Here is a 27,878-nt window from a genome sequence, read left to right as displayed (position 1 = left end):
GACGTCGCTGCAACGTCACAGAAAATGGTGACGTAGCAGCGACGTCGTTGTCGTTGTGTGTGACACCAGCTTAAGGCTATGTGCGCACTAGAAATGTGAAGTTTCTCAAGAAAATTTCTGGAGAAACTTCTGGGAGTGAAAGATTTCCGGACCTCCGGAAAAAATCCGCACTAAATCCGCATGCGGATTTGCCGCGATTTTGCCGCGGGTGGTTCCCTGCGGATTTTGCAGGCTGTACTGCCGAAATCCGCAGGGTACCTGCGGAAATAATTGACATGCTCATTTTCTCAAGAAATTTTCTCGAGAAATTCTTCTCAAGGAAATTTCTTGAGAAAAATCCGCACAGTGCGCACAGCTATTTTTTTTCCTCATAGAATTTGCTGGGAAATATCTGCACAAAGATTGCAGACATTTCTCAAGAAATTTCCGCGGCAAATCCGCAGGTAAATCCGCGGGTAAAACGGTCTAGTGCGCACAGAGCCTAGTATTTTCATAGGGGCAAAGAAACAGGAGGTGAGGCCTTTCATCTGGTAACTTCAAATGTGTACTTTTTTTGCCAGTTTACCGTTAAATAAATATATTTTCTTCCGCATAGTGCGTGAGAATTTGGACTTACCATTGTGTCCAGGAATTAGGGACAGCAGATCTGCAATAAAAGGAAGTGGATCAGACATAAGAATAATGTATTAAAGATTACACGTATATAGTATTGCACAAATATAATATCAGGATCACACACACAATTAAAACAGCTGTAAAAGAAGGGAATTTTGTTTACTTACCGTAAATTCCTTTTCTTCTAGCTCCAATTGGGAGACCCAGACAATTGACAATTGGGTGTATAGCTTCTGCCTCCGGAGGCCACACAAAGTATTACACTTAAAAGTGTAAAGCCCCTCCCCTTCTGCCTATACACCCCCCGTGCATCACGGGCTCCTCAGTTTTGGTGCAAAAGCAAGAAGGAGGAAAGTTATAAATTGGTTTAAAGTAAATTCAATCCGAAGGAATTTCGGAGAACTGAAACCATTCAACATGAACAACATGTGTACACAAAGAACAACAGCCCGAGGGGAACAGGGGCGGGTGCTGGGTCTCCCAATTGGAGCTAGAAGAAAAGGAATTTACGGTAAGTAAACAAAATTCCCTTCTTCTTTGTTGCTCCATTGGGAGACCCAGACAATTGGGACGTCCAAAAGCAGTCCCTGGGTGGGTAAAATAATACCTCGTAATAGAGCCGTAAAACGGCCCTTTCCTACAGGTGGGCAACCGCCGCCTGAAGGACTTGCCTACCTAGGCTGGCATCTGCCGAAGCATAGGTATGCACCTGATAGTGTTTCGTGAAAGTGTGCAGGCTCGACCAGGTAGCCGCCTGACACACCTGCTGAGCCGTAGCCTGGTGCCGCAAAGCCCAGGACGCACCCACGGCTCTGGTAGAATGGGCTTTCAGCCCTGAGGGAACCGGAAGCCCAGAAGATCGGTAAGCTTCAAGAATTGGTTCCTTGATCCACCGAGCCAGGGTTGACTTGGAAGCCTGTGACCCTTTACGCTGGCCAGCGACAAGGACAAAGAGTGCATCCGAGCGGCGCAGGGGCGCCGTACGAGAAATGTAGAGTCTGAGTGCTCTCACGAGTGCAAATCCTTTTCACACTGATGAACTGGATGAGGACAAAAAGAGGATAAGGAGATATCCTGATTGAGATGAAAGGGGGATACCACCTTAGGGAGAAATTCCGGTACCGGTTGCAGAACCACCTTGTCCTGGTGAAACACCAGGAAAGGGGCTTTGCATGACAGCGCCGCTAGCTCCGACACTCTCCGAAGTGATGTGACTGCTACTAGGAAGACCACTTTCTGCGAAAGGCGTGAGAGAGAAATATCCCTCATTAGCTCGAAAGGTGGCTTCTGAAGAGCCATCAGCACCCTGTTCAGATCCCAGGGTTCTAACGGCCGCTTGTAAGGAGGGACTATGTGACAAACCCCCTGCAGGAACGTGCGTACCTGTGGAAGTCTGGCTAGGCGCTTCTGAAAAAACACAGAGAGCGCTGAGACTTGTCCCTTAAGAGAGCCGAGCGACAACCCTTTTTCCAATCCGGATTGAAGGAAGGAAAGAAAAGTGGGCAAGGCAAATGGCCAGGGAGAAACACCCTGATCAGAGCACCAAGATAGGAATATCCTCCACGTCCTGTGGTAGATCTTGGCGGACGTTGGTTTCCTAGCCTGTCTCATAGTGGCAATGACCTCTTGAGATAACCCTGAAGACGCTAGGATCCAGGACTCAATGGCCACACAGTCAGGTTGAGGGCCGCAGAATTCAGATGGAAAAACGGCCCTTGAGACAGCAAGTCTGGTCGGTCTGGTAGTGCCCACGGTTGGCCCACCGTGAGATGCCACAGATCCGGATACCACGACCTCCTCGGCCAGTCTGGCGCGACGAGGATGGCGCGGCGGCAGTCGGACCTGATCTTGCGTAACACTCTGGGCAACAGTGCCAGAGGAGGAAACACATAAGGGAGTTGAAACTGCGACCAATCCTGAACTAAGGCGTCTGCCGCCAGAGCTCTGTGATCTTGAGACCGTGCCATGAATGTTGGGACCTTGTTGTTGTGCCGGGACGCCATTAGGTCGACGTCCGGCATCCCCCAGCGGCAACAGATCTCCTGAAACACGTCCGGGTGAAGGGACCATTCCCCTGCGTCCATGCCCTGGCGACTGAGAAAGTCTGCTTCCCAGTTTTCTACGCCCGGGATGTGAACTGCGGATATGGTGGAGGCCGTGGCTTCCACCCACATCAGAATCCGCCGGACTTCCTGGAAGGCTTGCCGACTGCGTGTTCCCCCTTGGTGGTTGATGTACGCCACCGCTGTGGAGTTGTCCGACTGAATTCGGATCTGCTTGCCTTCCAGCCACGGCTGGAACGCCTTTAGGGCAAGATACACTGCCCTTATCTCCAGAACATTGATCTGAAGGGAGGACTCTGTCGAAGTCCAGGTTCCCTGAGCCCTGTGGTGGAGAAAGACCGCTCCCCACCCTGACAGGCTCGCGTCCGTCGTGACCACAGCCCATGATGGGGGAAGGAAGGATTTCCCCTTCGACAGAGAAGTGGGGAGAAGCCACCACTGAAGGGAAGCCTTGGCTGCCCGTGAAAGGGAGACGTTCCTGTCGAGGGACGTCGACTTCCTGTCCCATTTGCGGAGAATTTCCCATTGAAGTGGACGCAGATGAAACTGCGCAAAAGGAACTGCCTCCATTGCTGCTACCATCTTCCCTAGGAAGTGTATGAGGCGCCTCAGGGGGTGTGACTGACCTTGAAGGAGAGATTGCACCCCTGTCTGTAGTGAACGCTGTTTGTCCAGCGGAAGCTTCACTATCGCTGAGAGAGTATGAAACTCCATGCCAAGATATGTCAGTGATTGGGCCGGTGTCAGATTTGACTTTGGAAAATTGATGATCCACCCGAAACTCTGGAGAGTCTCCAGAGCAACGTCCAGGCTGCGTTGGCATGCCACTTGAGAGGGTGCCTTGACCAGCAGATCGTCTAAGTAAGGGATCACCGAGTGTCCCTGAGAGTGTAGGACTGCTACCACTGCTGCCATGACCTTGGTGAAGACCCGTGGTGCTGTCGCCAGGCCGAAAGGCAGTGCCACGAACTGAAGGTGTTCGTCTCCTATGGCGAAACGCAGGAAGCGCTGATGCTCTGGTGCAATCGGTACGTGGAGATAAGCATCTTTGATGTCGATTGATGCCAGGAAGTCTCCTTGGGACATTGAGGCGATGACGGAGCGGAGCGATTCCATCCGGAACCGCCTGGTTTTTACGTGTTTGTTGAGCAGTTTTAGGTCCAGAACAGGATGGAAGGATCCGTCCTTTTTCGGTACCACAAACAAGTTGGAGTAAAAACCGTGACCCTGTTGCTGAAGAGGAACAGGGATCACCACTCCTTCCGCCTTCAGAGTACACACCGCCTGAAGAAGAGCATCGGCTCTCTCGGGGGGCGGAGATGTTCTGAAAAATCGAGTCGGAGGACGAGAGCTGAACTCTATCCTGTAACCGTGGGATAGAATGTCTCTCACCCATCGGTCTTTTAACTGTGGCAGCCAGGTGTCGCAAAAGCGGGAAAGCCTGCCACCGACCGAGGATGCGGTGTGAGGAGGCCGAAAGTCATGAGGAGGCCGCCTTGGGAGCGGTTCCTCCGGCGGTCTTTTTAGGACGTGACTTAGACCGCCATGCATCGGAGTTCCTCTGATCCTTTTGAGGCCTTTTGGACGAGGAGAACTGAGACCTTCCCGCGGGCCGAAAGGACCGAAACCTCGATTGTACCTTCCGTGGTTGAGGTCTGTTTGGTTTGGACTGGGGTAAGGATGAGTCCTTTCCCTTGGATTGTTTAATGATTTCGTCCAATCGTTCACAAACAGGCGGTCGCCAGAAAATGGCAAACCGGTTAAGAACTTTTTGGAAGCGGAGTCTGCCTTCCATTCACGTAACCACATGGCCCTGCGGACTGCCACCGAATTGGCGGATGCTACCGCCGTACGGCTCGTAGAGTCCAGGACAGCATTAATGGCGTAGGACGCAAACGCCTGAGAAGTTAAGGACACCACTTGCGGAGCAGATGTGCGTGTGACTGCATTAATCTGCGCATGACAAGCTGAGATAGCTTGGAGTGCCCATACGGCTGCGAATGCTGGAGCAAAAGACGCGCCGATAGCTTCATAGATGGATTTCAACCATAGTTCCATCTGTCTGTCAGTGGCATCTTTGAGTGAAGCCCCATCTTCCACTGCAACTATGGATCTAGCCGCCAGTCTGGAGACAGGAGGATCCACCTTAGGACACTGAGCCCAGCCCTTGACAACGTCAGGGGGGAAGGGATAACGTGTATCCTTAAGGCGCTTGGAAAAACGCTTATCTGGACAAGCTCGGTGTTTCTGGACTGCCTCTCTGAAGTCAGAGTGATCCAGAAACATACTCAATGGACGCTTGGGAGACCTGAAACGGAATTTCTCCTGCTGAGAAGCTGACTCCTCAATTGTAGGAGCTGGTGGAGAAATATCCAACACCTGATTGATGGTTGCTATAAGGTCATTCACTATGGCGTCACCATCAGGTGTATCCAGGTTGAGCGCGGTCTCAGGGTCAGAATCCTGATCTGCTACCTCCGCATCATCATCCAGAGAGTCCTCCTGCTGAGACCCTGAACAATGTGATGAAGTCGAGGGAATTTCCCAGCGAGCCCGCTTAGGCGGCCTGGGACTGCGGTCCATGTCAGAGACCTCACCCTGGGACCCATGGTTCACCCCAGGAGCACTGTGCAGCTCCAAATGAGGGGGGCCTGGGGTCAATGATTGAACAGTGCCCGGGGCCTGAGTTACCGGTCTGGACTGTAAGGCTTCTAGTATCCTAGCAGACCATTTATCCATAGTCTCAGACAGTTTGTCAGCAAATACTGCAAACTCCGTCCCTGTCACCTGGACAGTGGTAGCAGGTGGTTCCACCTGGGCCACCAGTAGCAGAGGCTCCGGCTAAGTAAGTGCCACAGGGGCCGAGCATTGCACACAATGAGGGTCAGTGGAACCTGCCGGTAGTATAGCCGCACATGAGGTACAGGTTGCAAAGTAAGCCTGTGCTTTGGCACCCTTGCTATTTGCGGACGACATGCTGTTGTCTCCTCTGAGTACAATCCAGGAGGGTATATAGCCAAAATTCAACAGTGCGATCGTACAGTGTAGATGTATAGCATATAAGCATATATATATATGTACACTCCGGCACTCAGTGGGGCCAGCACCTCAGGTGTTGCTTATCGACCGCTCAAAGCGGTTGTGTGATCACCAGCTTCCCTGCCTGGGCCTCCCAGAGCTTTCTCTCCTCTCCAGCGTCAGAAGAGCTGACAGGAATGGCTGCCGGCGTTCTGTGGGGAGGAGGGGGCCGAGGGCGTGCCCTAGAAAGTGCGGAAATCTGGAGCCCCACTGAGCTGAATGAGGGGGGAGGAGGATACAGAGTATGCTCCAGCCCTCAGCGCTGACGTTCTGTGCAGCGTCCCGCCCTTCCCCTGACTGACAGGCCTGGGGGCGGGAATATGCGATACTAGGCCGCAAAAGCCGGGGACTAAAGTTATAAGCGCGGCCGGCATATAAGCGCGGCCGGCGCGGTAGTCCCCGGCGCACTAACACACCCAGCAGTGCTGCAGTGTATATGGTACCAGCGCTCCATGCGCGGTCCCCACGGGGACACAGAGTACCTCACAGCGCGGCCTGCGCGGTAGTCCCCGGCGCACTAACACACCCAGCAGTGCTGCAGTGTATATGGCACCAGCGCTCCATGCGCGGTCCCCACGGGGACACAGAGTACCTCTCAGTAGCAGGGCCTTGTCCCTGACGATACTCGGCTCCTGTCCAGCAGATTCCCCAGGGGCTGCGGAGGGAGCACGGCCTCAGTGCCTGGAGACCGATTACGATCCCACTTCACCCAGAGCCCATTAAGGGATGGGGAAGGAAAACAGCATGTGGCTCCTGCCTGTGTACCCGCAATGGGTACCTCAACCTTAACAGCACCGCCGACCAGAGTGGGGTGAGAAGGGAGCATGCTGGGGGCCCTATATGGGCCCTCTTTTCTTCCATCCGACATAGTCAGCAGCTGCTGCTGACTAAGATGTGGAGCTATGCGTGGATGTCAGCCTCCTTCGCACAAAGCATAAAAACTGAGGAGCCCGTGATGCACGGTGGGTGTATAGGCAGAAGGGGAGGGGCTTTACACTTTTAAGTGTAATACTTTGTGTGGCCTCCGGAGGCAGAAGCTATACACCCAATTGTCAATTGTCTGGGTCTCCCAATGGAGCGACAAAGAAAGACATGTTGAAAAAGTTCAACTGATGGGAGGTGATAAAGGGAAGGGGTAAAGGTGCAACCATAACGTATGAACCAAACTGCCCTAAAAGAGCACATTTTTCCCACTTGATCCCAAACATCGACTGACTGGATCATCATTCATAACTAGAATAAAATAAAATCAGAGTGTAATATGCTGCATACTGATTAGTCAAAACGTTAAAACTTCTGCCCCAAATATTGTTTATTCCATCAAAAAAGTTCTGATCCCTTGAGCTCGTCTTGAACTGGACTTTTATTCCCAGCACAGCCCACGGATTGGATCCAGACCAAATCAATACCTTAAATGGGAGATAAATCGCAGTTCTTGGCAGCAGCGACGTAACAATATACAAGGCTGTGGCGTTTGCTGCATACAGTGCTTCCGTCCAACTGCTGCGTTTGCAGATATCAGCTGACCAACAGGGTTGTCAGGTGTCTGATCCCTACCGATCTTATATACATGACGTGTACTATGGATAGGTCATCAACATGGGTCTCTTTACATGTTCCAACAATCTGTTTGACAGTTGCTTTCCTCTGGGATCATACCAGACATACTAGACTTGCGCATATCATCCGGCTCATGGGTAACTTACAAGTGGTATATACTGTAATGTATTCTCCAAGTACGCAATCCCCCCCTCCACAAACTTCACACCCTCGCAGAAATATCAAACACATTGATTTACGCGCCCTTTCTCAGTCCCTTCTCCCTCTCACAGACATTGCATTTCTACACGATAAAGTAAGAAATGGCATACACAGATTCTGCATAACGATAATAAACAATTATCACACTGTAGTATAATGTGCAGAATGAGGACTACAATAGCAGGACCAAATTGCTATTACAATACAAGAAAAGCAAAAGACAAGAGGCGATCAAAATAGGTCCAAATATATTTTATTAATAAAGAGTGCGGACAAGTGAAGGGGGTCAAACCCGGTATACATCACTGCAGCTAGCATATGCAACAATTGTGCAAGACAAAATACAATGTCAGTTGTGAATATATATGCACCATCAACCAATACAATCTGCACTGAATATAGAGAATTTTAATATATTCAAAAAGGGGACATCAATATCCCTTAGTTGTATACATAGCTCAATTATCCTCAATGCACACAAAAGGAATTAGATGTTATATATAGTGCGAAAACCACATAAATTGCTCCAGACTCAAAACATGGAGCACATTGTAATCCGTGGACATAGTCACACAAAGTATCTATCAATTACTCATAGAGTGCACAGAGGATAAGACTTAAGGGATATGAACATTGTCCACAAATCAGTAAGCAGATAAATGAAGGCACTTGTTGAAAGGCAATTCAAGACTTACATATTTACCTAAGGATATGAGTAGCTGCAGTGGACTGCGCCCAATGCGCATTTCGGTGTTAACCTCCCCTTACGACGGTTAACACCGAAATGCGCATTGGGCGCAGTCCACTGCAGCTACTCATATCCTTAGGTAAATATGTAAGCCTTGAATTGCCTTTCAACAAGTGCCTTCATTTATCTGCTTACTGATTTGTGGACAATGTTCATATCCCTTAAGTCTTATCCTCTGTGCACTCTATGAGTAATTGATAGATACTTTGTGTGACTATGTCCACGGATTACAATGTGCTCCATTTTTTGAGTCTGGAGCAATTTATGTGGTTTTCGCACTATATATAACATCTAATTCCTTTTGTGTGCATTGAGGATAATTGAGCTATATATACAACTAAGGGATATTGATGTCCCCTTTTTGAATATATTAAAATTCTCTATATTCAGTGCAGATTGTATTGGTTGATTGTGCATATATATTCACAACTGACATTGTATTTTGTCTTGCACAATTGTTGCATATGCTAGCTGCAGTGATGTATACCGGGTTTGACCCCCTTCACTTGTCCGCACTCTTTATTAATAAAATATATTTGGACCTATTTTGATCGCCTCTTGTCTTTTGCATTTCTACACGATGCAAATGCAACTTTATACAACACTACAATCTCTGCAGCTCTCGAATCAGCTGCCCCCCTGACATACACCAAAACCTGCACAATCAACAGGCAACCCTGGCACACAAGGCAGACTAAACAACTGAGATGGGCTTCCAGAATTGCTGAGCACAGATGGAAGAGGTCTCATTCCACTGAGCACTTAATTGCATATAAAGAGTCCCTCACCACTTTCAAGTCCACACTCACTGCTGCAAAACAAACCTACTTCTCATCCCTCATATCCTTCTTTCTCACAACCCTAAACAGAAATTCAACACTTTCAATTCTCTCCTCCGTCCTCCAGCACGACCTCCCTCTCCTCTCATCTCATCTGAAGACTTTGCCTCTTTCTTCAAGCAGAAGATTGACAACATCAGAGCAAGCTTTGGCCCACAATCACCACAGCCACAATCATCATAGCTACTCAGCCTTCTTCCTCCAAATCCAGCTTCTCCACCATGACAGAAAACAATCTTTCCACTCTACTTTCAAGATCACATCTAACCACCGCTCCCGCATCTGCTCCCATCGCACCTCATCCCCAACATCACCACAGTCCTCATCCCAGCCCTAACCCATCTTCAACCTATCACCAACAACTGGTGTATTCCCTTCATGCTTTAAACATGCCTCTATTACACCCATCCTCAAAAAGCCCTCCCTTGACCCTTCCTCTGTGTCAAACTATCACCCCATATCCCTTCTCCCCTATGCCTCAAAACTACTAGAACAGCATGTCCATCTTGAACTGTCCTCATACCTCTCATCCTGCTCCCTCTTTGACCAGCTACAATCTGGCTTCCGACCGCATCATTCCACTGAATCTGCCCTAAACTAAAGTCACTAATGACCTACTAACCGCAAAAGCCAATCGACACTACTCTATCCTCCTCCTACTGGACCTGTCCTCTGCCTTCGACACAGTAGACCATCCCCTCCTACTACAGATTCTCTCATCTCTGGGCATCACAGACTTGGCCCTATCTTGGATCTCTTCATACCTAACCGACCGAACTTTCAGCGTCTCCCATTCTCACACCACTTCCTCATCTCGGCCCCTATCTGTCGGTGTGCCCCAAGGCTCAGTTCTTGGACCCCTGCTGTTCTCCATCTACACCTTCGGCCTGGGACAGCTCATAGAGTCCCACGGTGACACACAGATCTACCTCTCTGGACCGGACATTACCTCTCTACTAACCAAAATCCCACAATGTCTGTCTGCCATTTCATCCTTCTTCTCTGCGCGATTCCTAAAACTTAACATGGACAAAACAGAGTTCATTGTCTTTCCTCCTCCTCACTCATCTCCTCCAAGAAGCCTTTCCATCAAACTCGATGGTTGCTCACTCTCCCCAGTCTTACAAGCTCGTTGCCTTGGAGTAACCCTCGACTGTGCTCTATGCTTCAAGCCACACATTCAAGCCCTCTTCAACTTATGCCGATTACAACTCAAAAATATCTCCCGGATCCGTGCTTTCCTTAACCAAGAATCAGCAAAAACATTAGTGCATTCCCTCATCATCTCCCGCCTTGACTACTGCAACCTCCTGCTCTCTGGCCTCCCTTCCAACACTCTTGCACCCCTCCAATCTATCCTAAACTATCCAGCCTGCTTAACCCACCTCTCCCCTCGCTACTCCCCACCCTCACCACTCTGCCAATCCCTTCACTGGCTTCCCATCACCCAACGACTCCAGTTCAAAACATTAACCATGACATACAAAGCCATGCACAACCTGTCTCCTCCCTACATCTGTGATCTAGTCTCCCGCTACCTACCTGCACGCAACCTCAGATCCTCACAAGATCTCCTTCTCTGCTCCTCTCTTATCTCCTCTTCCCACAATCGCGTACAAGATTTCTCCCGTGCATCCCCCATACTCTGGAACACTCTACCTCAGCACATCAGACTCTCCCCTACCGTGGAAAACTTCAAGAGGAACCTCAAGACCCACCTCTTCCAACAAGCCTACAACCTACAATAGCCCTCAGTCCAGTAGACCAATGCGCAACCAACTCTGTCCTCACCTATTGTACCATCACCCATTCCCTGTAGACTGTGAGCCCTCGCGGGCAGGGTCCTCTCTCCTCCTATACCAGTCTGTTTTGTACTGTTAATGATTGTTGTACGTATACCCTCTTTCACTTGTAAAGCGCCATGGAATAAATGGCGCTATAATATATATATATATGACACACATACATATTATATTATAGACACACACACACACACACACACACACACACACACACACTTTTTCTTGCAGTTTTGGGTGCAGAAAAAAGAAGCAGCATGTCAATTCTTTGTGTGTTTTTGTTCTGCATCTTATAGCCTTCCAGCCATTGAATACACGAAAAAAAAATGCATAGCACAAAAACACACCAAAAAAACTCATGTTTTATTGCTGCATTTTTCTGCCACAAAGTGCGTTTTTGGTGCATTTTTTCCTGCACCTAGTCTGCAGTGTGCGCACTTACCCGAAGACATTCTCTCATATGCTTGTAACTGAAGCAACAAACACTATATGCATGCTTTGACTTTTTGCTGATTTCTAATCAGATGCATGCATTTTATACCATTATACAGCTAGGCATTAATATAGTGCTTGTTTTTAATAAATATTACATATTTTAATGTGATCCCTTATTTATGCACACCTCTTTTTTCACGTCTCACACAATGTATACTATGGATTGGTCATCAGTATGTGTTCCTTCACATTTGTCAGCAATCTAGTCTACAGTAGCTTTTCTGTGGAATCATACCAAACATACTATACTTGTGCATCAACGACCTTTAGATGCTAATGATCAGTTCTCCAGTTCACTTTCCAAACACCACATTTGGGAAGGACTAAACACTGCATGCCGTGAAGACCCCGCAATATTAAGGAATAACGTTTGGAACTCCATTCTATGTCTGAACTGGGTGCAAAAAACCTAAAAAACATCACTATGGGGAGATAAGGTATGCACACCAGTGACTATGGAAGGGGAATACATGGAATAGCAGTAAATGCTGTGTGAATACTGACATGAAAAATTCAATAGCTATTTGTAAGAATGAAATGTGAAAAATGGAACCTACATTACTGCCATGAATATATGAATAAAGAGAAATTTAGCTACTGAATTGATCAATGCAATAGAGCCCCAACACTACGCCAAAGTATTTCTCTACGTTGGGGTCCCTAGCTTGTGTGTGTCCTCTCATGCAGTTAAAAAACTTACCGTGTATGGGAGGCTGAGACCCAGGCTATATATACGATGTGGATTGGCAATAGGTGTGTATGGGGAGGGTTCACAAACGAAAAACTACTAACATTAAGGAATAACGTTTGGAACTCCATTCTATGTCTGAACTGGGTGCAAAAAACCTAAAAAACATCACTATGGGGAGATAAGGTATGCACACCAGTGACTATGGAAGGGGAATACATGGAATAGCAGTAAGGCTATGTGCACACGCTGCGTTTTTTTGACGCTGCGTTTTTGTGCGTTTTTGGCCGCTAAAAACGCACAAAAACGCACCTGCGTCGAAAAAACGCGGCAAAAAACGCACGCGTTTTGCCGCGATTTGGTGCGTTTTTTTGCTGCGTTTTGCTGCGTTTTTGCTCACTGCGTCCTTATGCGTTTTTTATCAGTGAACAAAAAAAAAAAAAAAGGTCTGATGTCATTTCCTTCTTCAATGTGTTCTTCATTCTCCACTAGTGTATGCAGAAGAGCAGACAGCTGCAGAACTACAAGGCTCAGCATCCTCGATCCAATAGTGTATGCAGGACAGCAGACAGCAGCTGTCGAACTACAAGGCTCAGCATCCTCCATCCAATAGTGTATGCAGGAGAGCAGACAGCAGCTGTCGAACTACAAGGCTCAGCATCCTCCTTCCAGGACTGTATGCAGGATTTCTTTGTCCCCCCCAAAAAAAAAAAAAATGACGTGGGCTTCGCCATATTTTTGTATGCTAGCCGGGTACAGCAGGCAGGTACGGGCTGCCCCCAACCCCCAGCTGCCTATTTGTACCCGGCTGGGAACCAAAAATATAGGGAAGCCCTTTTTTTTTTTAAATTATTTCATGAATTTCATGAAATAATTTAAAAAAAAAAAAATGACGTGAGCTTCGCCCCATTTTTGAGTCCAGCCGGGTACAACTAGGCAGCTGGGGATTGGAATCCACAGTGCAGGGTGCCCATGATTTCTGGGCACCCCCGCTGTGAATTGCAGTCCCGCAGCCACCCCAGAAAATGGCGCTTTCATAGAAGCGCCATCTTCTGGCGCTGTATCCAACTCTTCCGGCTGCCCTGATGCCGGGTGGCTAGCCAGGTAATAATGGAGTTAGGGCTAGCTGTATATTATCAGCTAGCCCTAAGCCCGAAATTCATGGTGTCACGCCAATATTAGACATGGCCACCATGAATTTCTAGTAAAGATAAAAAAAAAACACAACACAGAAAAATATTTTTATTAGAAATAAAACACAACACAATTAGTGACTCCATCTTTATTGAAATAAACCCCCCTCCGCAGTAATCCTGGGTCAGGGTCCCGCGCCGTCCAATCCGGATCCAATATCATCTGATCGGTTTGCTGGAAGGCAAAGCGATCAGATGATCTGTCAGGATCAAGTGCCTGAATCCCATCACACATCAGCTGATTGCATAAACGCCGATTATACAATCAGCAGATGCATCAGTAGAAAAAAAAAAAAAAATAATACTCACTTATGTGCTGAATTACCGGCAGCTCCCGGAGCGATGGGGCGGGAGTCTGATCCTGTCCGATCGCTGCAGCAGCTGCCGGTAATCAGGGATGAAGTCTCCTGACGCATCCGCTGATACCGGCCGGGCGCCCGCGTCAGCCCGAGACTCGATCAGCTGATGCGTCAGGTGACTGCATCAGGTGATCCATCGCCAGGTCCTGCAAGCAAGGTCCTGCCCTGGGGAGACTGCACACCGCCGGAGCGGGGGTGGCGATACCGTGAGAGGAGATGGGAGCGGGCATGGCACCGGGAGTCTGCAGACAGGTGAGTATAACTTTTTTTTTTTTTATTCTACTGTTAACTTTTGTTTTCGCAGCCGCTTCCACCTCCTGCCTGTACATGGCGCCGCACGGCAGCATACATGCACAGGACCGGAGGTGGACGCGGCGGTGACGGTACCGGGAGGATTCATGCTTCTGTCTATACTGACAGAAGGAATCCTCTTCCTGTACACGTCACTTTACTACCCACCTCCTGCGCTTATAGCTGCGTTTTTGGTCTTAGAAACGCACCAAAACGCAGCTATTTGCGTTTCTCATTGCGTCTTTCAACATCCCATTGAACTCAATGGATGAAAAGCGCAGTGAAAAACGCGGGAATAATTGACATGCTGCGTTTTTGTGGTCACCACAAAAACGCAGCTGAAAAAAAAACGCTGTGTGGGGACAGCAAAAATGAAAACTCATAGACTTTGCTGGGGAAGCAAAGTCATGCAGTTTTGAGGCCAAAAACGCACCCGAAAAACGCGCAAAAACGCCGAGAAAAACGCACCGTGTGCACATAGCCTTAATGCTGTGTGAATACTGACATGAAAAATTCAATAGCTATTCATGGCAGTAATGCAGGTTCCATTTTTCACATTTCATTCTTACAAATAGCTATTGAATTTTTCATGTCAGTATTCACACAGCATTTACTGCTATTCCATGTATTCCCCTTCCATAGTCACTGGTGTGCATACCTTATCTCCCCATAGTGATGTTTTTTAGGTTTTTTGCACCCAGTTCAGACATAGAATGGAGTTCCAAACGTTATTCCTTAATGTTAGTAGTTTTTCGTTTGTGAACCCTCCCCATACACACATATTGCCAATCCACATCGTATATATAGCCTGGGTCTCAGCCTCCCATACACGGTAAGTTTTTTAACTGCATGAGAGGACACACACAAGCTAGGGACCCCAACGTAGAGAAATACTTTGGCGTAGTGTTGGGGCTCTATTGCATTGATCAATTCAGTAGCTAAATTTCTCTTTATTCATATATTCATGGCAGTAATGCAGGTTCCATTTTTCACATTTCATTCTTACATATAGCTATTGAATTTTTCATGTCAGTATTCACACAGCATTTACTGCTATTCCATGTATTCCCCTTCCATAGTCACTGGTGTGCATACCTTATCTCCCCATAGTGAAGACCCCGCAAGACTTGCTGTAAGGGTACGCTCACACGAGCGTATAACTCGCATGAGTATCGGACCGCATCACCCGGCGCGCCTAGCTTCTCTGCTGACAGGAGCGGCTCAGCTGCATGTATTTCTATGCGGCTGACATGCTCCTGTCCGGAGAGTGTGCGGCCGCACCGAGTGATGCGGTCCGATACTCATGCGAGTTATACGCTCTTGTGAGCGTACCCTTAGGGCTCATGTCCACTTGCGACTTTCATGTGCATGTGCGATTCTATAAAAAAATAAATAAAAAAAATAAATAAATTGGATTGCACTCGCACCAATGTTAATCTATGTGGTAGTTCTCTTGCTTAATTTTCGGTGCAATTGCAGCATGCTGCTTTTTGCAGCAAGTCTCGCCTCACACACCCCCATGTAACCCCATGGGAGCGTGTGAATGCACGTTATGCGACTGCAATGCGGTGCACGCAGAGACAGACAGCGGAGGAGATGGGGAGAAAGTGCTCCCTCCATCTTCTCCGCACCTGTGATGAGATCGTAAGGCTACTTTCACACATCCGGTTTGAGCACTGCGGCTCAATCCGGCTGTGAAAACTATGCAACGGATGCGGCGAAAACACCGCATCCTTTGCATAAGTTTTTACATGCGGCCCGTCTGTTTTTTTCCGGTTGCGGCATGCTACTGAGCATGCGCAGTGGAAAAAACGCATGCGGCGAGCGGATGCGGTTTTTTCCGCATCGCGCCGCATCCGGCCTCCATAGGTATGCATTGAAAAATGCGCCGCAGCGGCCGGATGCGGCGCGATGCGGTGTTTTTTGCCGGAGCAAAAAACGTTGCAGGGAACGTTCGATCCGGCCGCGGCATCGGCTAAATCTGCCGCATGCGGCAAAAACCGGACCGAACGCAAGCCCCTGCGGCACAATACGGCACTAATGTAAGTCTATGCAAAAAAAAACCGCAACCGGCGTTACAAAAGCCGGTTGCGGTTTTTCTGCAGAACGCCGTATTGTGCCGCAGAGCAAAAATCCGGATGTGTGAAAGTAGCCTTAGTCGCAGTACCCCAGCAGAGGGTCATTAGCATATGATGAGAGCATTGGAAGTGGTACGCAAGTGGACAAGAGCTCCTAGGCCGGGGCCACACGATCTACTGCGATCCTCACATGACACTCGGCTCCCGCTGTGCTGCCAGCGGGAGCCGAGTCATGTGAGTGTCACTGCGACTGAGGTCCGATCGTGCGAGCGGACCTCAGCTACGGGGGGCGGCCCGGCACTGAGGAGGGGCAGGGCCAGTGCTGAGGCGGGCCGCCGATGCTGCGGAGGGATTTATCTCCCTCTCTCCTCCGTAGCCGGCTATTGCCATTCTCACCCTGCACTTATGGTACACCAGTGTAATGCGAGTGCAGTGTGATTTTTCTCTAGCCCCATAGACTTGAATGGGTGCGAGATAATGTAGGATCGCATTACAGTCGTAGCATGCTGCGATTGTTTTCTCGGTCCGATTAGGGCTGAGAAAATAATCACTCATGTGCGCTGACACACAGGCTAATATTGGTTCGAGGGGAATGTGATGTTTTATCGCATCCCACTCGCTCCGATTTTCATGCCGTGTGTCTAAGGCCTTATGGAGATAGTTTGACCCAGTCACCTTGACTTTACAATTTGAACCTTGTTAAAGTCTCAGAAAGCCTTAAAGTTGCCCATTTGTCTGGTAAATTCTCCCCTGAAATACTGAAATTGTAACACCAAAAAGGGAAAGTTCTGAAGTTATGAAAATAACAGGATCAATAGACAAGATGATGATATGATGATGTCTGTAAAGTGCTGTGGAATTAATGCTGATATATATGGGAGTAAACTAAATATGAAAATGATGAAAAGTGGAAATATTTTCAAAACTTTCCGACTTACTATGAAGTATGAGCACCATATGGAGAAGTTCAAGCACTTACACACATTGGCTGCTATTACTGATATTATTAACCCCTTCATGGACGAGTTGTACATTTGAATGACATCATTCATTCTGCCCCATATTGTACTGGAAATTCTCATGGGTTTTTCTTCTTTACCATGTTCAATACATGGTAAAACTGACCTAGCAATATGATTATCCAGGTCAAAAAAATTACGCAGATACTAAACATGTATAGTTTTTTGTATATAAGTGGAAAAAAAAAAAAAAAAAAAAAAAAAGAATTGCAGTTTTGTCGCCATTTTCCTAGATCCGTAATGTTCTCATTTTTCGGGATCTGGTGCTCTGTGACGGCTTATTTTTTGCGTCCTCAGCAGAAGTTTTTAATTATACCATTTTGGTGTAGATATGAGGTTTTGATTGCCTTTTATTGCATTGTTATAGAGACTAAAAAAAAAAAAAAAAAACCCTAAAAACTAATTCTACTAGTTTGATTTTTTTTCGTTACGCCCTTTACAGATCAAAGTAATTTATATTTTGATAGATTGGACATTTTTGAACGCAGCGATACCAAATATTTTTCTTCCATTTACAATGAGGCAAAATGGGGGTGATTTCAAAGTTTGTGGTTTTTTATTTTTTCATATATTTTTAAAAACTTTATTGTTTTTACTATTTCCCTTAGGGGACTTAAAGCTGCAATCTTCTGATCGCTTGTGGTATACAGAGCAGTGCTTTAGCACCGCTTTCTACAGCACAAATGCTGCCTTCCTAGGAACTACGTCACGGGGCCACAGATGGGAGCATGAAGTGACGCGCTGCCGGCCTGCGAGAGTTAAATCCCACTGTCAGAGATTGACAGAGGGATTTTGTATCTTTGATCAACCCGAACTATTAGCACCTCTGGAATGACTATTAGGGCTCATGCGCACGTAACTGCAGAATATTCTGTAGCGATTTGACGGCACATGTGCGCGTCAAATCGCTGCAGAAAGACTGCATAATGAATGCAGTATTTTTGTTAAAAAAAAGCCGATTTCATGTGCTATAGCTGCTGCCCCCACCATAGACAGAGTGGGAGCTGCATCCATAGCGCACGGAATAATTGTCATGCTCATTTTATGAACGCACCGATTTGGGTCAAAATTTTAGCACCCAAATCGCTGCGTTCATAAAAGCATTGGGCGTACGTGTCATGCACAATCTACATAAATTGTGCTGGGGACGCAGGACGCATGCATTTACATTGCAGTGCAATACGCAGCGTAAATACATGAGAGTACGCAACGTGCGCATGAGCCCTTAGAGGGGGTCGTGGCTACAATACATTATACCAGCCCACACCCTAATCCTGGGAGGAGTGATGTTCTTTTGTAAAGGCCTCTTCAAGGCATTGCTCACGTAGTCTCAATAACAATCTCTGGCCATCACGTCATCCATGACAAATGCAGGTCTCAATTGAGAGGATAGCACTCTATTGCTCCATTACATCCATGGTCTACATTGGGAGACATGTGGACAAGGTCAGTTTTCACTGGTCCTACTCCAAGTATTATGGTATTGGAGGGGCATAGAATACAGTAGCAGGACTCCTTTATTTTACGTACAGTAACAGCTTGACCTTACACTGATTTGGTTACATAACCAGTGGTATGGCAATTTCTTCAGTGTCCTATGAGCAGTTTTTTAACAACAAGCCATATGTTGCTCATGGTAGTGTGAGAAGCCTGCATAGCCCAACTGTCCTTCCTTTTTCTGCAATGTCTTCAGACATGTCTCCCATCGACAGCATCATTTGTCGGCAAATGTAAAGGGAGCTGCCAGCAGCAGATCTTGATGCCTTGTGTGCCAAGTGAATTCAGCATGGGAGAACACTCCTCAGACAACAGTTAAAGAGCTTGTCTGCTACTTTAACATTGATGGCCTATTCTTAAGATATACTGCAGTCCGACACCCGTCACCCCCGCCAATCAGCTGTTCTTGCTGCCGGCAGCAGGTGGTCAGAAATGCTAAGTTCCTGAGCTGTGAGGTCAACTGATAGTGGCCGCGAAGGCGGATGTGCAGTACCTGACCACGGCCACTATCAGAATCCAGAGCAGATCCAGAACTGGGCATTTCCGGCTGCAGCGGCACTGAGAACAGCTAAACAGCAGGGGTGCCGGACGATTAAACTGATTGGCCATCGATGTTAAAGTAGTGGACAACCCCTTTAATATCCTCATTCTGCACATAGTGCTCATTCTATATTGAATAAAGAGGTTTTGAAAACTTTGTTTCCGTTTTTTCCTTATTTGCAAGAAAGAATCCTATGATGTCTACAATGCCACAAGGAGTGTAGTCTAAGGCTGCTTTCAGACATCCGTGTTTCAGGTTACGTGTGACACACATTTTTTAACACCGATGCCACGCGTACCCATGTTATTCTCTGAAGTGACTCACACGGACCGTGTGACCCCTCGTGGCCCCGCACGTAGGCATGTCCGTTTTTTCTCCAGCAGCACGGGTGTCACACAGATCGCACACTGACATGACAGGTACCGGAGAAAACACGGGTCTTAAATAAAAAAGATTTTCTATATTTACCTGTATCTAGTGGTGCTTTCTTCGGCTCTGTTGCCTCCCGCTTCTGACCGCCACTCATTCTCATTGATTATTCACTGCACTGAGGAACTGGAAGCCAGAGCAGCGCTGGGGACAGGTGAGTATCCAGCAGAGTCTGTGTGTAGACATATGTGTATGTGTTCAGTGTATACATGCATGTGCACTATATGTGTGTGTGTGTGTGTGTGTGTGTGTGTGTGTGTGTGTGTGTGTGTGTGTGTGTGTGTGTGTGTGTGTGTGTGTAGTGAGGACCTGGAGGCCGGAACATTGCGGGGACAGCATCGGGGACTTATCAGAATTGCCAATGAACTCTGATGAACCCGTGAAATCACTGTGGTGCCATCTGCTATAGCAGGGGTGTCATAAGGATGTCATCAGAGTTCATTGGGAACTCCAAAGACCTCCTGGACATCACTGCACACACAATGCTTGCTGAATACTCACCTGTCCCTGTGGTGCAGTACCCGGTGGTGTCCCCTGCGCTGCTCCAGCTTCCAGCTCCTCACTGCGGTGAATAATCAATTAATATAATAAGCGGCAGTCAGAAGCGGGAGGCAGCAGAGCTGATGAAAACAGCGCTGGATACAGTTAAATATAAAAAAATCTTTTTATTTCAAAGACCAGTGTTTTCACCGGTACCTGTCACACGTAAGCAAACACAGAGGTCATGCTTGTGATACACGCATGACAATAACCATGCATGTGGCTTGTACCAGATAAACACGGACGTCTGAAACCGGCCTAAAGGGAACTTGTCAGCCACCCCAGATGCCCAAACTCAGAGATACAGCAGTGACGCAGGGCTTAGCATTACTGACTCCTTACTGCTGCCCCAGGGAATGTGCTGAGTTTTCAAATTGATTAATGGGGTATAGAAAGAGTTAACTGACTTTGGGCTACAGATATCGTGCCAGTTAGACAGACTTATGCCCAGGAGCCTTTTGGTACAGGCGGATGTCACCTACATGTAATGTAGAAAAAAAGAAAAAAAAAAATCACATAGAACTGTATCAGAAAAGGAAAACCCGTGCCAAACCAGCTGATGTCTGCACAAACAGAATGTAGTAAACCTTCCTCTTAAAGGCCTCAGCCCAGGTGCAAGATGCTGATGTCACAGCCACTACCACTCACCCCTCCAAGCTGGGGGGAGGGGCAGCTGCTCAGCAAAAAACTTGCACACTAAGGCCTAAGGTTATGTGCCCACGGGCGCTCGTACCTGCGGATGTATCCGCAGGTACAAGCGCATGTTTCCTGCAGCTGCCCGCCGGCGTCCGCAGCTACCGTGTTTTTCCAAAAATAAGACCTTCCCCAAAAATAAGCCCTAGTAGGGATTTTCAGCATTTTCGGAGAAAGGCTTAAATATAAGCCCTCCCCCGAAAATAAGCCCTAGTTCCGGATCAATAATGAAGTGTCCGTGCAGCTAAAAAAGATACAGATACTGCAGAACACTTCATTATAGACAGCGGCACCCGGCAATTACACTCACCCGACGCCGAGCGGCAGAACCTGCAGTGATCGCACACCCACACACATCAGCTCTCACACACACACACACACACACACACACACACATCGGATCGCACACAAACATCAAATCACACACACACAAACATCAGATCGCACACACATCAGATCGCATACACACTCACCTCATCCAGCGACACCGATCTCTTCTCGCCGGGAGAATCCTGAGAGGCAGTGCGGTGCAGCACAACGAACAGGACCTGCGGCCGGACACGTGACTTGCTCTCATTCCCTGCTGCCGGATGTGATGTGTGTGTGTGTCTGGAATCGGCTGTGTGTATCTGCGTTCGGATGTGTGTGTCTGCGATCAGCTGTGTGTGCCTGCGATCGGATGTGTGTGCCTGCGATCGGCTGTGTGTGCCTGCGATCGGCTGTGTGTGCCTGCGATCGGCTGTGTGTGCCTGCGATCGGCTGTGTGTGCCTGCGATCGGCTGTGTGTGCCTGCGATCGGCTGTGTGTGCCTGCGATCGGCTGTGTGTGCCTGCGATCGGCTGTGTGTGCCTGCGATCGGCTGTGTGTATCTGCGATCGGCTGTGTGTATCTGCGATCGGCTGTGTTTTTCTACGATCGGCTGTGTGTGTGCCTGCGATCGGCTGTGTGTATCTGTGATTGGCTGTGTGTGCCTGCGATTGGATGTGTGTATCTGTGATCGGCTGTGTGTGCCTGCAATTGGATGTGTATATCTGCAATCTGCCTGCGATCTGCAGTGTGTAAGATCTGCTGTGTGTGTGAGTGAGTGAGTAAGATCTGCTGTGTGTGTCTGCGATCTGCAGTGTGTGATCTGCTGTGTATGTGCCTACAATCTGCTGTGTGTGTCAGCTAGCAGCAGGGTAGGACGGCGTGCAGCACCGACCAGAGATCACAGGAGGACCTGGGAACCACGCAGACGTCATGGTCTGGTGAGTATGAGTCTCCTGGGAAGGGGGGGGGGGGCAAACTTACATGTTACATCTCGTGGCTCTCCTGAGGCAAGGACTGAGGCAGTCTCCCATTCCTTGCCTGCCACGAGCGCTCCTGCTCAGCGGCGCCGAAGGTCTGCCAGACAGCAGGAGATACCTTCTCAGAGAGGCAGCAGAAGGGCAACACCTAGTGGTTCTCCTGTTACAGGGAGTGAAGCAGTCTCCCATTCCTGGCCTGCCGCAGGCCCTCCTGCTCAGCGGCCCCGAAGGTCTGCAAGGCTGCGCAATGTGCAGAGGTTTGCTGCTCAGGGAAGCAGTGAGACTCCCGTTATCTCTGCACATTGTGAGACCGAGGATCCCGCCTCTATTTCCCAGAGGCAGGAGGGTGAGCATGTGCTATGCGTGGTGGGTTCTGATTCGCCCACTGACGTCACACGGCTTGATGACAAGGCAGGTGACGTGGTGAATCCTGACTGGCCAGGCTGGGACGTCGTGGACCCTGATTGGGTCAAGTCCGTCATCTCCGCCTCGCACCCGCCCTTGGGTGGAACGACACCTCCTTAAAAGCTCCTCCTGCCATCATGGTGGCGCGTGACCGTCCTTCTATATTTGGATGTCTGGCAGTGTGCTGCCACGCCACTGCTCAGGCATTACTGTCTTTTGTGGGCTTGGCCCTTGCTGCTTAGGCAGCACCTGGTTTGCAGGCCGTGTTCCTGCCTTGCTGCTCCGGCAGTATCCCCTTCAACAGGCCGTGTTCCTGTCCCAGGTGAGCTCCTCAGGTCTCCACCGGACTCACCTGGTTATTGAAAGCACACGTGCGTGGGCACCTCTGTGCTACCCTCGTGCCATATTCTCGTGACTTCCACTGGCACACGTGCGTGGGCACCTCTGTGCTTCCCTGTGCAACAGGTACACCGAGCCGTGAGATCCGTGCCATACAACCCTCACGGGTTAGGGCAGACCGGTGTACATAGATCGTCTGTGACATTCCAGACGATCGCTAGCAGCAACCCGCTCACTCTTCACACACCATAGCGGCGGTCCCTTACACCGCACAGTGGACCTTGACCGGCGGAAGCTGTCCATTTCCCATCTTGGCACGCTTCCCCGGGTCCCCCTCGTAACACTTACCCCCAACCGTGTTTCTCCAAGAATAAGACCTCCTCCAAAAATAAGCCCTAGTGCTTTTTTGGGGGGCAAAAAAAATACAAGACAGTGTCTTATTTTTGGAAAAACACGGTATTTTTAGCTGCTAGATTACAGCGGAATAGCTGTGGGAAACATGCGGAGATTCATGCGGCTTACCTGCGGACGTCCCGGCCTCTTATCTCCATAGCGGAGGGCCGGGACATCCGCAGGTAATTCCGCATGAATAATTGACATGCAATTATACATGCGGATGCCTACATCCGCAGCATGGTCAGCAGCCACACTTTCCGCAGCGTGGACACAGCACTCCCCATGTCCCATAGGATAACATGGGGAGTGACTGTACATGCTAAAACCTGCGGATTTATCTGGAAAATCCGCAGGTTTTCTGCGGCAAAATCCACAGAAACAAGGTCCCGTGGGCACATAGCCTTAGGGGCACTTTGCACACTGCGACATCGCAGCTGCGATGTCGGTGGGGTCAAATTGAAAGTGACGCACATGCGACATCGCAGTGTGTAAAGCCTAGATGATACGATTAACGAGCGTAAAAGCGTCGTAATCGTATCATCGGTGCAGCGTCGGCGTAATTTATAATTACGCTGACGCGACGGGCCGATGTTGTTCCTCGCTCCTGCGGCAGCACACATCGCTGTGTGTGAAGCCGCAGGAGCGAGGAACATCTCCTACCGGCGTCACCGCGGCTTCCGTAGGATATGCGGAAGGAAGGAGGTGGGCAGGATGTTTACATCCTGCTCATCTCCGCCCCTCCGCTCCGATTGGCCGCCTGCCGTGTGATGTTGCAGTGACGCCGCACGACCCGCCCCCTTAACAAGGAGGCGGGTCACCAGCCACAGGGACGTCGCATGGCAGGTGAGTGTGTGTGTGTGAAGCTGGCGTAGCGATAATTTTCGCTACGCCAGCTATCACCACATATTGCTGCTGCGACGGGGGCGGGGACTATTGCACTCGGCATCGCAGCATCGGCCTGCGATGTCGCAGTGTGTAAAGTGCCCCTTAGGGCCGTTTCAGATCAGCATTTTTCTGCCTCACTCCCAGATCCGGCACAAGGGCAGTACAGTACTTTACAGTTCACTGGCAAGCTCCGGGCACATAGGGTCATGTGACCGGAGCATGTGACAGGGGCTTGCCGCACTGTCTGTGAACTGTAAAGTACTGTACTGCCCTTGTGCCGGATCTGGGAGTGCGGCAGAAAAACGCTGATCTGAAACGGCCCTAAGCCACATGGCGAGAAAATCGGAGCGAGTGGAGTGCGATAAAACATCACATTCCACTCGGACCAATATTAACCTATGTGTCAGCACACATGAGCGATTATATTCTCAGCCCTACTTGGACCGAGAAAACAATTGCAGCATGCTGCGATTGTAATGCGAGACTCTTTCTCTCGCACCCATTCAAGAGTATGGGGCGAGAGAAAAATCGCACTGCACTCGCATTACACCGGTGTACTGCGAGTGCAGGGCGACAATGGCAATAGACTAATACGGAGGAGAGAGGGAGATAAATCCCTCCCTCCCCAGTGCCGTCCCGTCCCTGCAGCTGAGGTCCGATTGCATGATCGGACCTTGGACGCAGTGACACTCGGCTCTGCTGTGCTGCCAGCGTGAGTCAAGTGTCATGCGAGGATCGCACTAGTGCCCTGTGTGGCCCCAGCCTAATAAGGCTTGTACTGGGAGCCCGCCATATAGATAAGTGTGATGCACAGTGTCTGAACAGTGACCTATAGATGATGCCAGAAACCCAGGTCAGGCGGGCCATTCAGCATTATATAAGTGCATCTCACAGATACACAAGATGCACAGTGTCTGAATTGTGGCCTATGAATGACGCACAGCATTAGGTCAGGAGGGTCAGTTAGCACTATATAGGTGCCTCACATATAGGGCATTCGTATATGTCTCATGGTACTGTGTCATTTAACCCTTTATAAAAAGAAAAAGTTATTTGAATCTGTGAAAATGGTGCGCTTTATTGCCAGGTCTGATGCCCTGCACCGTGTGTGCCGGGCTGGGGTGAGCTGAATTTAACGTGTGACATCGCTGACTGTCTGAAGGGTGAGATCAGGGGCTAAGTCATTCCCTCCTGGTCACACCGCCCTTCAGTGCATTCCTGGTTATTATTATACGTGTACAAACAGAAATGACACATAGGAACAAACCTCAGCACCGTGCACTATAGAGGTATATACATAAAGAGGTAAATACAGCGCTCTGCTGCACCCTATCATGCTGCAGGAACCAGGCAGTGTATAAATAGTACCCCCGAGCTGCACAGGGCTGACCCCGGAACGACACCTCAGCCCTCGCACCGACAAGAACGGACACCGCATACCTGCCTGTGACGGCCGGCTCCGGACCGAAATATACCGGAAGCTATGCTGCACCATGGCCCAGAAGCCAGGCTCCGCCTCCCAGGCAGACAGCCTACCAATACCAGTGCGGCTTATACAAGAATTCTCTACGTCACGCCATGAGACAAGAGCTGTGATTGGACGACGTCATGGGCGGAGGAGAAGCGCAGAGCACTGTGTGGTTCAGACGTGACTGGTGCCGATTTGAGTAGGGCAGATATAAAGGACTATCCTGACGAAAATAATGTAATTTATACCTAGTCATTACTACTATTAGCGTTCCACCTTGTATACAAGTATATACACTTTATCCTCCCTAATGTTTGAGAAGACTAAAAAAGCTGCATGAAATGCTTCATTTCAGTGTATGCATCACCTACTGTCCACCAGCAGGGGGCGATGTGGGGCTGTATCCATTCTAAAAATAAGGAGCAGCCTGAATCCATTCCTCCATAATCCAAAACTAGAACACAATGGATACCACAAGTCTACAGAAAGATGGAAGAGCAGACATTCCTCAAGAAAAGACCGACAACAGTAATCCAATATACAAGGAGCTGGAAAGGCGCCAAAGTTCACAGGCGCCAAATACGCTGCGTAATATCCATGTAAAAAATCTACAGCAATTCCACCAGCAAAGCCGATGAGATTCTGCAAAACCGCATACACTGCATAGGATATGCAAAGGAATTGGCTACAGTCAATGTCAGTTAACACTGTGGCACATGGGGCGGTAAAGTCTGCAGCAAAGTCTGCGTATAAGGCCCCATTCATAGTTATCTTTACAGATGAGACGGAGGGAGAAAAAAAATGTAAATCCACAACCCACACACAATTTCCACATTGTTCCAAGCCATTGATCAAACTTGGAAAAACTAATGTTTCCATTTTATTTCCTACACAGGCTTTTAATTGCGAGCTGCGCCTGGTTTTCTTTTTACGTCCCCATTCAGATGAAGCCTGGTTTGTGGTTTGGCACATGTCTAAGTGATGAGCGAGCACTAAAGTGATCGAGTGCTTGTTAATCGAATTGAGCCTGTCGGACGCTTGGGCCTGCTCAATTCAAGTAACGAGTATAATAGAAGTACGGTATATGGGGATCCCCGCGAGGAAGATCCCTGCTAGGAAGGCTGGGGAGACAGGAAAATCGATTAAATGGATGTGTGCCAAAAATGTCTGGACACATCTCTGATTCCTAGGTTGCTGCTGGTAAATTAATCATTAAACACTTTAACAAACAAAACGTGGGGTCCAGCTCATTTATGATAACTAGCCTAGGTAAAGCAGACAGCTTGGGGTTGGTATTATCAGCCTGGGAAGGCCCATGGTTATTTCTCCCTTATAAACCTAAAAATAGCAGCCCGCAGCCGCCGCAGAAATGACGAATCACATTACACGCACTGATTCTGGTGCTTTGCCCAGCTCTTCCCAATTGCCCTGGGGCATTGCAAAATGGGGTAATATTTTTTTGGGTTGATGTCAGCTGTGACTTGTCAGCTGTCATCAAGCTCAGTGGTTAGTAATGGAAAGGGGGTCTATCAGGAATCCCCCATTGCTAACCCAGTAAGTGTAAAGTTAAAACACACACACACACACACACACACACTGGAAAAATAGTGTATTTGAATAAAGACTCCCCACAGTATTCCTCGTTCACCAATTTATTTAAAAAAAAAAACATGAATATCCAAAGTAATCCACTGTGAAGTGGTCCTAGAACATCCCTCTAATCTGTAGTCCTACCTATGGGGCCTCCTTCTCAGAAAGAGGCTCCATAGGTTACTCCAGATCAGTACCAGACACAGAGGTTTCTCATGTGCAGTGATGTCAGTAACGTCACTGGGAGTGACAAATTCCAGGTGTGGCGCTGAGTGACTCCAGAAGTGAGAAATTAGGGGTCTGGATGAGAAATTCTGTTCTGGCACTGATTGGGAGTGACCTCTGTAGTAACTCCCGGTCAGCAGCAGACCCAGATTTTCTCACGCACGGTGACATCACTGAAGTACTGAAGCCACCAAGCATGAGAAATCCCAGGTCTGGCGCTGACCAGGAGTGACCTATGAGAATGAGGCTTCATAGGTTGGAGTACGGATTCTGGAGATCTTCGTGATTTTTTTTTTAAATAAATTGGTGAACGTGGAGGAGTCTTTATTCAAATAAACTATTTTTGTGTGTGTGTGTGTGTGCGTGTGTGTGTGTGTGTGTGGTTTTTTTAACGTTACACCTACTGGGTTAGTAATTTGAGGTCTGATAGACCCCTCTCCATACTAACCTTGGTGTTGATGTCAGCTGACATTACACAGCTGACATCAACCCCAAAAAATATTACCTCGATTGCGAACGCTTCAAGGCAATTGGGAAGAGCCAGGGCAAAGTATCAGA

General features: G+C 48.5%; 1 protein-coding gene across 1 annotated transcript in view; it reads right to left on the bottom strand.

The window, feature by feature from the left end:
• RABGGTA (Rab geranylgeranyltransferase subunit alpha) overlaps window positions 1-25,553 on the bottom strand; it is a 170,413-nt gene extending 144,860 nt beyond the window's left edge. Inside the window, exons 1-2 of the mRNA XM_075318985.1 lie at window positions 25,478-25,553; window positions 617-646 (exon numbers count right to left, since the gene is read on the bottom strand). Of these exons, the coding sequence (XP_075175100.1) occupies window positions 617-619 (3 nt within the window). The 5' untranslated portion in view covers window positions 620-646; window positions 25,478-25,553. The remainder of the gene's footprint in view (window positions 1-616; window positions 647-25,477) is intronic.
• Window positions 25,554-27,878: the final 2,325 nt, after the last annotated feature.

Source organism: Anomaloglossus baeobatrachus, chromosome 1 (assembly GCF_048569485.1).
Source record: "Anomaloglossus baeobatrachus isolate aAnoBae1 chromosome 1, aAnoBae1.hap1, whole genome shotgun sequence".
Lineage (NCBI taxonomy): Eukaryota > Metazoa > Chordata > Amphibia > Anura > Aromobatidae > Anomaloglossus > Anomaloglossus baeobatrachus.
The sequence above is the reverse complement of the archived record's forward strand: the minus strand, read 5'-3'. Positions and strand labels throughout refer to the sequence as shown.